The sequence below is a fragment of the Callorhinus ursinus genome, unplaced genomic scaffold, assembly GCF_003265705.2.
Source record: "Callorhinus ursinus isolate GAN/ISIS: 27379988/994484 unplaced genomic scaffold, GSC_fseal_2.0 scaffold39, whole genome shotgun sequence".
Classification (NCBI taxonomy): domain Eukaryota; kingdom Metazoa; phylum Chordata; class Mammalia; order Carnivora; family Otariidae; genus Callorhinus; species Callorhinus ursinus.
In genome coordinates, this window is record NW_027397101.1 from 15,806,533 (window position 1) to 15,818,952 (window position 12,420).

The following is a 12,420-nucleotide window of genomic DNA, read 5'->3' on the forward strand; positions in this document are numbered from 1 at the left end:
AATTATATTGTAATGTGATATTATTGTATTTATTATAATATACACCAAAACTTCCTAAAAGACAATTTCAGGAGCTGGTTAGTTGAAAAATATTAACAAGAAAAACTGATCTCCCAAAAATTAGGACTATCAAAATCAAAGAAATAATACATACTCAGTTCTAAAGCAAGATGTGCACAACTGGTTATAAATACATAATGGAGAAAACCATGGGTTTTAAACCTCACTCTCTATTCTGATACACTGAAACAAGGATTTCAAAAGCTGGCCATATCCTTTCTAGTCACACTGGGCATTATTTGCCCAAAAAGAAAGTTAGGCCAGGAACCTGGCTTTAATAGGAGCAATAGAATAGGATGTACAATTTGTTATATTTATGTTGTATAAATGTCACATGTTTACTTGCATCTGGTGTTTAGCTTTGTATCTTAATTATTGCTATAGTATTGTCTCTTCTACCAGACAATGAGGTTCTTAGGAGCAAGATGCATGCATTTATTCATCAAAGTGGTCTCCAGTGGGCCACCAATACATTTATTCTAATGAATGATTTTATATAGATCAAGTAAAAATAAAATTTTAATTTAAAATTTTCTAGTAAATCAGTGGTGTTTATTACATTTTGTAATTTTAGAACACATGGGTTTTGACTATTTTGGAGGCTTTTGTGTTACTTAATAACCGAACCAATTGATGTGGTTTTCACATGATTTGTATCGAATGGAAAAAATATAGTTTAAGTTACCTCATTAAAAGGTAGCCAAAACAACTGAGTAGCTGAAAACAGCTAAATAGTGCCTAGAAATGGCCCAGGTATGAAATCAGAGCAAACGACTGCTTCACCAACTTTTGGTATGATGTAAAGATTAATTCTACTAGTTGCCAGAATGCTTTGCTAACTGAATTTCTTCCCGAAGTCCAACAAATAGGTTTTTCTTCCTATTTTGAACTATGAGAACCACTAGAAGTTGAAATGAAAATGTTTGGTTTTCCAAAACATTATGAACAAAGAGTATACAGTAAGGTTTTAGAATATTTTGAAAAGTAAAAAATAAGACACGTAAGATTTCTGAAAGAAGACTTGATATGTTGTGGCCACTAACCAGAGCCAAGTCAGCCCTGAAGAGGGCTCTGTCAGCCAGCCCTTCCTCCTTGCAGGAGTGTGGCGGGTGGAGAAAGGAATCCTCCTTAGCAGAAACATACCCTTCTTCTGGTGAAAGCTGCAGGGAGAAGGAGGCTCAGTGTTTGAGGATGAGTTTGAGGTAGAAGAGCAAAGAGGGAAGGAAGGAAAGCGGGGGGGGGGATAGAAGAAGACATAAGGAGAAGAGAGGGAAAAAATGGGAACGTTTTCAAATGATAACATATGACTTAGACATAGAATGATGAACATGAAATAGGATAAATATTCATATTTAATGTTTTTATTTGTTAAGATACAAAAGGACATTCTTCTAATACCAATACATCATCTGTTAGATGAAAATCCCTTCTAAATTTTTCATTCTCCTTATAAAAGATCAACAAAATCAACAATATTTTATATTATATAATAACCTTCTGGTCAGTTTTATCTGCCAAATATTCTGATTAGATAATGACTTCTTAATATAAAAATAAGTAAGGCACCTTTTAGGTGTTAAGATATAAAAGAAGTTGCAGGGAAAAAAAAACATTAAAAAGGAAGGATCATCTTCTCTCTGTCATCCCTTACTAGAATATCATTTTAAAGAATGTGATTTACTTGATAAGGAATGTCAGAGAACCCTACAGTGGAGTCTCTCAATTGAGCATAGCTTAAAAAACAGCAAAAAAAAAAAAAAAAACCCACAAGTCTACATGTACAGAATCTACTTAAATTACATTCCTAATCTATTATATTGCAACCTTAATCACACTGACAGAAAACCTAACATATTTATTCCAATCTCAAATAAAATAGCCTAAAATAGATTGTCTTGCCTACATCACCCTGCATCAGCAACACATGCAGAACTTCTCTCCTTTCCTCTGTTGTCATAAATATATTTCCATAGGTTACCAAAGCTCTTTGTGGAGTACAAAATAAGGCATGAAATATCTAACATTGCAAATGTATTAACAAAGCTTACTATTTGAACAAATTCTTTCATAAAGTCAACAAATTGTTATTTGATGTTTATGCAAATGTACCTATGTGTTTGTGTTTTCTTAAGGTATATTTGCCCTTTGCCTTAAAAATATATTTATACATTAAAAAAGTCCCACAAATATTGAGAATGTTTCTAATACTTACTTGGAATTCAGTGATAAGTGCTATGTTGTAATCACTATACCTAATAAACATACTGACATCATGTAGCATGAACTGATTAGTTGTTTTTAATACCACACTAATTAATGACAGGAGGGCGACTGCCTCCCAGGAGAAGAGCCACAAGCTGATGAACCCACTGTGAAAAGTTCAGTTTCTTGCTCTGCAGTAATTAGACAAGAAATGTGTTGAAATCAACAGAATGCGGGACCTTAAACCACACTGACAGAGATTCTACTTTATTCCACTATAATTAAAGATCGCACTGTTAGTTGTGAATGCTATTAATTTCTCTAATACCCTACTATATTGGTATAGACATTTTAAGGCATATTTCTTTTAAAATATTTGATTCTATATTCATCATGACCTTATTATCCAATAAAAAAGATCAAAGGCATACTATAAAAGCATAATTTAAAATTATAAATTTATTTCTGAATCTTTTTCTTTCCTTTATTCTTTTAAAAACTATTATTCAAAATTAAATCTTTACACTCACACAGCCAATAACCATACTAAAAGTCATGATTCACTCATGAGAACACCTTCTGAAGCTAAAAGTAAGCCTAAAAGCCATTTTGTTTACAAACTGAAAAAGAAAAATCGATAAAATCCGAATTCTTACAGGTAACGGTTTAGCAACTCCGATTCTCACAGTTCCTGCTGGCGCACCCTTCAAAGCCTGCACAGCTTCTTCAAGACTGCTGTTTTCCAAGTTAACATCATTGACAAACATGAGTCGATCTCCAGGAAGAAGTCGACCATCCTTTTCGGCAATGCCGCCAGGCACCAAAGAACGAATTACAATCACAGTGCTTGCTGGATCAATGGGATCCTGAAAGAATGGGGAAGGGAAAAAGATAAAAAAAAAAAAAGAAAGTAGCTCCTTTTTATTGAAAAAATGTTTTTATAGATTGCCCACTGAATTATAATGGATGGGTAATTGTTTCAAGTGCCTCAAAAAAGAATTTTCATGCAACACGTCTAAACAAATTATCTAGGTAAAGGCTATCTCCATTTTGAAGAGTTTAGGAAGAGTTCCCCTGAAGGATGGCATCCTTAAGTACCAAGTTGTTCCTGAGTAGACTACTTCAACTGTACAGATCACTATAAAATTATAATTTTAATTTTTGATAAATTGTCCAATCTTACAACTGTCTTCTGAGGCTGGACATCAGATATAGGAATTATTGACAACAGCATTTGTTTGTTTTTTAAAGATTTCATTTATTTATTTGACAGAGAGAGACTACAAGTCAGGTGGGGGGCAGCAGGGAGAGGGAGAAGTAGACTCCCCGCTGAGCAAGGAGCCTGTTGTGGGGCTCGATCCCAGAACCCCGGGATCATGACCTGAGCCGAAGGCAGATGCTTAACCGACTGAGCGCTACCCAGGTGTCCCCACAACAGCATTTGTTAAATAGGATGTTACTATTGTGGGACATCAGTAGATGTGAGTGTACTAGAAGGTCAGGCCTATCTTTCTGAAATGAAGAAAAACAGAAAGAGTCCACATAGTAGTATGTGATGATGCAGTGTTTTCAGATACACAGCAACCTTAATATTAGAACAAGGCTCCACAATCAAGCCCTATAAAGAACACAGCTCCTGGAAGTCACTGGAGATGGCTCTCTGGTTCAGTCTTAATTAATGAGGAGGCTCTCTCACACATGCATAAGCATTTCCTCAGTTACCCAGCACAGAGCGCAATGCAGGGTAAGGACGCTACACTTGACCAGTTTAAGTTTCTTCATAAATTTAGTCATTAAGTCAAATGACAAGAATCCATTTTCAATTAGAACTCTATAATTCACGACAGACAAAAGAAATAAGTATTTAATACTTTGAGTCTTACCACTGAAATATGAACTATCAATTATGAGCATGGAAATAAAAATAATTTAGACATATTCCCCAAATAACAAAAAAAAACTGTATTTCTATGATATTCCTAAAATGTATTTTGTATGTTCTTCAAATTTTCAAGAGCTGAAATCTAGAAAGAGTTCAATGAACTCAATGTTAAAAGAAACCCTTCATGATAAATAAACCATATAAATTATTATTTTGGAGGATTTGCTAGAAACAAAGAAATGTCTTTCATAACTCTGAAATATCAACTGCTTTTTCTCTTATCTACAATATACCTTGAATATATATCTTTTTTAAAAAATTGTTAAAAATAGGACATATTTACCTGATAATCTAAAATGCTAAAACCAAGTCCTTTGTTTCCTTTCTCCAGTTCGATATGCTGCACATCAACCTCCCACATGGCCAAAGGTCCTTGAACCTCCTCCGCATTCTGAGCCGCCTCGGTCATCGCCAGCACAGGTTCCTCAGTCTCCGAGGACCCAGTGAACTCGCCCAGATCTACATGAGGCTGCGTAACAGACCACACGGTTCTTATTTCAGGGGCACCAGACCAGCAGACACATACCAACACCACAAGGACAGGGAGAGTCCCAGCATCTGTCCAGAACAAACCACTCACAAATAAAAGGAGCAAGAGCTTATCATGAAACTTTTACAGATTAAGGCAGTAATTACTGAAGGTTGTTAAAGAGGCAGAAATACCTAACATGGAACAGGCATTAAAAATGTATGGTTCAAAGGTCTCCTATAAAAATGCACAATGGTTGTATCTCAGCAGCATGACCATGGGTGGCTTTCACCTTTTTTCATCAGTGTCTGAGTCACCTCTGTAGTCAGAAAAAAAAAAACTGTAAATCTACTTTGATATTAAAGAAAAAATTCTTATGACATATAACAATTCAAGAATGAATGGCTCTATGTAAATGTACTCTCTGCAAAGGTTCTCAAAGGTTGTGACTTGTGCACATGATTATTTCATTAATAAATTAGCATGCACAGTAGCAAGACAAGATTTGAAGTCAGATTAGTCTGGGCTTAAGGACTGTGTCTATGATTTCTTAACTGTGTTGCCTTGAGCAATATTCTTAACCTGAATTTCACAGTTACCCATTTGATAGAATTGTTAAGAATTAAATGAGATAACATTTATAAAGCACTCAGCACAGAAATAGGAATACAAAATGTTGGCTTCTTTCAGCAAAAATAAAGTAAATCTACGTTAACTCAGTTTTCTTCATCTGTATGAACATACCAATTTCAGAAAGACATGTTTTTGATGATGAAATTCTAGTTTATATACTATCTTTGCTGTTAATTATTACACATCCTAGGACCATGGATACAAATCTGTCCACCTGCTTTATTGTAATAATCCCATGTAGAACACATAAAAAATGTGTATGGACATGTATGGTGACAAGAGTGAGTTCTATGCAATTTGGAATTATGTCTCTTATTTAACCTACTCTACTCATATGAATATTACATTCTTCAAAGCTTTCAAAATTCTTCTACTGTACTGATTCTTGCAGTATAATGTAAGTCAAGTTCTAGCATCATGTCTCATTATACCTTAAATGAGATTTGACTAGATCGCAAATTATGTAAAGTCCAAATCTTAACTTTAGATATCTATTATGAGTCCTCAGAAAAGCTGATGAGCTCTATTTCTTGACATTTTGATTTGATGAAAAAGAATAAGCAAACAGGAAAATAGGAGGTCTGAATGTCACAGAATATTATCTGACATGCAGTATTATGACCTCAAATTGTTCACATTTAAAAAGTACAAAAATATGCAAGTAAGATTAAAATCACAGAGAGGATATGTCCATCCATATGTTAGCTATTTACAGAGCAGTAACCATGTGCCAGGCATTAGGTATCTTTTGTTTACCACATCTGTACTACATACTATTTACATCAGTTTTCTCTTCTATAAATGGGCACATTATGAGTATATTTTTCACAGGGGATACTATAAATAAATTATACAAGCATAAAGGGTGCCATAATACCTAATATCATTATACAAACTTATCTGAACAACAGAACCACCCTCTGAAGACAGGCACTATGATGTAGATTTTACAGAGGAGAAAAGTGAGATTCAGAAAGATGAAGCGATTTGCCCAAGGTCACAGAGCGAGTAAGCGCCAAGCCTGACTCAAACTCACATTTGTCTGACTCCAAGGTCTTTCCTACAAGCCACTGATTTTGAGGAAATCAAATGCCAAATGAAAGAAAAAAAAAGACTTAAAAAATTTTAGATGCCATTTAGACTTTCCATTATTTATTCTGGCTAGTCTCAAACCTGATACCTTTTCTGTCAGTTCAATATCACATAAGTCCAGGCTATCCAACCCTGACTGGCTGGTGGGCGGCACGGTTCGTCGACAGCACGCCATTGTCACCTCTATTGGCAGTTCTTTTAAAATATTCACCACATCTTGGTGATTTTCCCCAAGCAAAGTTATGCCATTCACCTGTGCAAAAAGAGAAGTTGCCCAAGAGAGAACATTTCATAACATGAGTACTCTTTTGAAACCAATCTTTTATTAAATAAATATGAATTTTACGATGGTGATTACCATAGTTCTACTGGGCTCAGAACTAGTTACCTACAGTAGTATGATCTAGAACAATGTTAGAGTTGTGTTGGAAATGGGACTTGTAAAGCACTCAGAAAAATCACCATTGTTCACCCGTTTCACATGCCAGAGTAGTAGTTTGGAAAGGGAGAAGTAATAAAAAAAATACCCAGGGATGAAGGGAAAAGGAACAGATTATTCTACAAATTGACATTTTATATCACTAAGTGAAAAAATCAAAATGGAAAACAATACATATTCTTTTTTTTTTTTAAAGATTTATTTATTTATTCATGAGAGACAGAGAGAGAGAGAGAGAGAGAGGCAGAGGGAGAAGCAGGCTCCCAAGGAGCAGGGAGCCCGATGCGGGACTCGATCCCAGGACCCTGGGATCATGACCTGAGCCGAAGGCAGACGCTTAACCATCTGAGCCACCCAGGCGCCCGAAAACAGTACATATTCTATGCCAGTATGCTTTTAAAAGTGGGAGAAAGAATATATCCAAATTTTCCTAGTTCTTCCTTAAACATATCGGGAAGACTGCAGAGTACCAAATGTAACGGTAGTTACTTAATGAAGGGTGATGAAAACTGGCTGGATTAGCACAAGAAAGAGACTGTTCAGGGTCTCTCTATGTTCTTTGTGATTCTGAAATATGTGAAAGTGATACCTGGTCTAAAAATTGAATAACTGTTTTAAATTTTTTAAAAGAAAGTTTTTATAGTTCTCTGGACTAAAACAAACAAAAAACACCCAGCATGGAATTAGGTCTAAAGATCAATATACAGACAGATTTGAAATTTCTACTTTTGGTGGATTTTTACTTGCATCTCTCTCTCAAGTACCCTTTGGAGAGGAAATTTAAAAGAAGAACTTACTTATTATGCATATTATTATTACACATTAAGCCTCCTGCAGCCTTTTCAGAATTTTATTTAAGGGGATGGAGGAATGGCATAGCTCCTTACTTCCAACAGCTCATCTCCACTGAAAAGCTTCCCACTGTGTCCAACAGGACCTTCTGGTAGAACAGATCGGATAAAATGATGTCCCACTGTTGCTTCCAGACTTATCCCCAACCCACTGTTCTCACTGAACTTGCTCACATGGGCCACCTGAAAGGAAAAAAATCATCATGAATCTAGTATTTTTTTCATTTGTTTTTTTTCCTCATGCATATATTTTATGTTCACCCCCCAAAAAGTCAACTTTCTCACAAAAGCTTCAAAAATGTTATTGTGGAGCTGCAAAGCTTTGGAGCTTTGCCTCTGAAAGAGTACTGATTATCTATCAGTTTCATGAGCCAACACAAATGCAGAGGAAGGAGCCAGGTGCCAGGACCTGAGATACTGTGCAGTGCAGCACCTACAGAAACTAGTAACAAGGGGCGCCTGTGTGGCTCAGTCGGTTAAGTGTCTGCCTTCAGCTCAGGCCATGATCCTGGAGTCCCAGGATCGAGTCCCCCACATCGGGCTCCCTGCTCAGCAGGGAGTCTGCTTCTCCCTCTGACCCTCCCCCCTCTCATGCTCTCTGTCTCATTCTTTCTTTCTCAAATAATAAAACCTTAAAAAAAAAGAAAAGAAACTAGTAACAAATGGAGGGTAATCTAAATGGCCACAGATGAAATCAAATGCCTGCGTTCGAACAACAGTATAGAAAAGACACACACTTAGCACTTCACTTATGTGCAAGGGACTGGGCTAACCCCATTTTGTAGTTTATCTCCTGCTTCTCATAAATCATTCCAACGTCTATCCTTGTTTCCCAAATTAGGAAAATGAAGTTCAAAGAGGCTATCTTACCCAGAGTCACATAGCTATACAAGAACTTTGAAACTTATGCAGTCTGAATCTAGAGCCCACACTCCTGATCCTATGCTGGTATCAACGGACAACACTGGTCATTAAAAGTAAACCAGAGCTTCAAATAGGAGAATGAACTTATTTCCTGTTACATTAAACAATGAAGAATGTTAGGAAATCACCCATTTTCACAAAGAATCCAATAACTATATTAAAATCAGAAGGAATACTAAAGATGATCTACTTCATCCCTTGTATTTTATAGTTCAGGAAACTAAGGGATAGAGGAACTGAGAAAAACAGTGTTTAATTAAAAAAGATATCTTTCAAATCTTGCTAATATGTGCAGGGTTATTATCAGAAGCTACATCATCCAATTTTGAAATCTGTGGATGAAATCCCTCTCACTCCCTAAAACCCAATGTAAATATCGCTTCATCTGAGCAGCCCTCCAAGCCCCTCCCTGATAATGTCCATCAATCCTTCCTTCTACTATACCACTCCTCTCATGACTATATTTAGGCTATATAGCTACATAGCAAACAATTTAAAATCATATCTTACTTTTGTTTGATGAAGGCCAATAAGCAGCTTGGTTCTTACCTATAGCACAGTTCGCCCTTGACAGATTACTGGGAGTGCCACCGAGAGACAACGTGCACAAAGGACAACCAAAAGTTCATGGTTCTGGGTCTCACCTCTATGACAAAGGGGCTCGTTAAACAGTTCCCTTCACTATTCCATTACCACCACAGAAGTGCAGTCTCAGGGATATGTCCCAGCATATTAACCCTACCCCATAAGAGGAATCCCCCAGCCTACTTTTCATGCTAAATTAACTACAGTTAAGCTGGACCTTATTGTATTCTTCCCTGACTTGATTAAAATGGTAAAAACAGCTGTACTTACTACTTATTTGACTGTTAACCATCTTGAGTGTTTTAAAAAAAAAAGATCATATCACAAAGATTAAATGAAACACTAAGAATACTGCTTGGCACAAAGTGCTCAATAAATGCTAGTTATTACATGACATCTGTTCTTTGATCTCTCCTAATCTAGAGTTGTTTGAATATTATAGGCAGTATGAAAAACTCTACTTAACCTAGTGTTTTATTTTTCCTTTTGAAATCCCTAAAATTTGCTGGTATACATCTCAAGATTGATAATTTACATTACCTTTCTTAAGTCTCTTTTTAGGATAGCAGGTCATGATTGCTATATAAGGTATGCAAACTATTAATAAACATAAAACATTCACTACGGAATAAATGGTATGAAAAGATGCAGAATTAAACCCCTTAAGCAAAATAAATATGTAAGGATAGAGTGGGAAAAAAATCCTCTTAGAATTTTATATATAAGATCATGATGATTTTTATTTTATCTTTAAGTATATTCTGTCATTCTATTCTGTTTTTTTCCATAAATTCCAGACTCAAGAATCAAAAAAAAAACCCATTCCTTTTGTCTAGATAATACAAATGACTACTCAAAATATTAAAATATTGATGAATTACGAGTCCTAAAATTTCATTCCATTTATTTCAGTTCCTTTGTTACTATCCAACTTTCTCCAACCTGAATTTTTAAATACCTCAATCATTTAGGTCTTCAAAAAAAGTCCTGGGCATTTGCTACTTCTCTAGCCCTCTTTAGGAAAATCATCTTTATTTTTGTCATGAACTTCCTGCTCAACCACAGTTACAAGTTAGGAAGTTAGGGAGGCTGAGCTAACCTACCACTATTTCATAATTAATCCCCATAATCCTTTGCCACTTTGTCAGCAGGGCAGCTTCCTGTTGTTGTGCATCTTCTATGTCTTCCATCTCTGCTGACAATAACGGATATCCTGAAATAGTCAACACAATTAAGTCAGTGACAAACAACAAAAACCTCCATATTTTTACATTCTATTCCAGAGGCACTGTGATCAGAACTTGTCTGTTGTAGCAAGCTGACTTTTCACCCAGTATATGAGTTACTCTTATTTCTCTACACATTTTTTATATTAGAGTATAATTGACAAACAATATCCTATTAGTTTCAGGTATATATCATAGTGGTTCGATATTTCCATACATTATGAAATGATCCCCATAATAACTCTAGTTACAATCTGTCACCATACAAAGTTATTACAATATTATTGACTGTATTCCCTATGTGTACAATGCATCCCCATAACTTATTTATTTTGTAAATGAAGTTTGTACATCTTAATCCCTGTCACCTACTTTGCCTGTTCCCAAACCTCCCCACTCTGGGTACCGACAGTTGTTTCCTGTATCTATGAGTCTGTTTAATTTCTTTTGTTTGTTTGTTGTCTGAGGACCAGCACTAGGGTAGATGCATTAGAATCATTTAGAAGCTTTTCCTTAGTTTGTTTAAAAAAGAATTGGGGACTTCTGATTCTAAGTCTAGAGCATCTTCCCACCCCGACCCTCCCATATGCACATTCACCAAAGCAAAGACATGATCTGGGCTTTTGAGGTGATTCCCCCACACCCATCCCTACTTACTGTATAAAGTTTCATGCTCTAAAACCTTTATATTCTTTCCCACTACTCTTGATACTCACTTTAGCCTAAATAATTTCTTCACCTACTAGTGTAAAAATGGCAGAATGCAATTAACACATATGAATCTTACATATCACACTCGCAGGGTATTACTGCAAACACAAATAGTCCTTTAAAATAATAAAAATAAATCAAAATTTTCAACAGAAAAAAAAACATTAATAATGAAGTAGATACTTTAAAGAACCACAAAGCATCAATATAACTATTTAGTGAAGGATAGCATACAAATGAAAGGAGATCAGTCTTAGACTCTGCTCAGTGGATTTAAGTTACTAAAGCACCTAAGCAATGTGACAAGTAAGGAAAGCACACAGCTCCCAGCCTAAAGATGGCAGTAATATTCTGGCATAATTGTATAGTAAAACAATACTGCTCTAAAAAATGTTTAAACAGCTTGATGGAGTCTAGGTTTATACTGAAAGAAACCTCAGAAAGGTCTAATAATTTCTCCATACAATTCCTTCCCAAACCAACTTCCCATTAAGATTTCAAATTTTTGAAAAATTGACAAGAAAAAGCCTCCCAAAACTGGACAGTTTCATTCCTAAGAGCTGATGCTTTATGACTATGAAAAGATTCTCATGTTTATTTTAAAAACACTTGATAATTTTATTATTGCTTGCTCAATAAGATATGGACATGTTGGCTGTACTGAAGGAAGGGGATTGACATAAAACCTTGTACATAACTGATTGATTCCTAAAGGGTTTTAAAAATTTGTAAGAAAGAAAAATGTATAGCTAGAAAATACGCCAGGTGTAAATGAACTATTTTACTCGACTAGAGAAATTAATCCCATCTATATATAAGGACTGAAAAGTATCTTTTTCTTTTTTGATAGTTTGTTTTTTAGTAATTTATATCCATAGAGGCTTAATCACATTTACAAAAATTATTTCTCTAAAAACCAGACAAACAAACAATAAAGAACATAATAACCTGGATCCAGGTGTTTACCTTCTTCTTCAATTGGTAATATGCTGGTGTTTCTACTCAAAGATGAAGAATCTTCATCTTTTTCATAATTTTCTTAAAGATAAGAATATTTTAGTAGTTACATTTATAATATAATCAAGCACATGAAATTTTTCAAATCCCACTTTATTTATCTGAACCCCAAGATGAATATTCTTTGTAGGTAAACTTTTCAATAATCACTTGTACTTAAAAGGGAAATTCTCCTGTTAACATGACAAAGAATAAATTTCTTGGAGCACCTGGGTGGCTCAGTCAGTTAAGTGTCCGACTCTTGATTTCAGCTCAGGTCATGATCTCAG

The 12,420-nt window shown here is 35.3% G+C and overlaps 1 protein-coding gene across 14 annotated transcripts in view; it reads right to left on the reverse strand.

The window, feature by feature from the left end:
* The window catches only part of MPDZ (multiple PDZ domain crumbs cell polarity complex component), a 167,602-nt gene that overhangs the window by 86,158 nt on the left and 69,024 nt on the right, over positions 1–12,420 (reverse strand). For 8 of the 14 annotated variants that reach the window (XM_073880796.1, XM_073880794.1, XM_073880791.1 and 5 more), the window contains exons 12-18: positions 12,083–12,172; positions 10,301–10,410; positions 7,725–7,871; positions 6,487–6,651; positions 4,488–4,673; positions 2,919–3,128; positions 1,104–1,220 (exon numbers count right to left, since the gene is read on the reverse strand). In XM_073880796.1, the coding sequence (XP_073736897.1) occupies positions 1,104–1,220; positions 2,919–3,128; positions 4,488–4,673; positions 6,487–6,651; positions 7,725–7,871; positions 10,301–10,410; positions 12,083–12,172 (1,025 nt within the window). The remainder of the gene's footprint in view (positions 1–1,103; positions 1,221–2,918; positions 3,129–4,487; positions 4,674–6,486; positions 6,652–7,724; positions 7,872–10,300; positions 10,411–12,082; positions 12,173–12,420) is intronic. The other 6 variants (XM_073880795.1, XM_073880790.1, XM_073880788.1 and 3 more) reach the window with 2 other exon arrangements.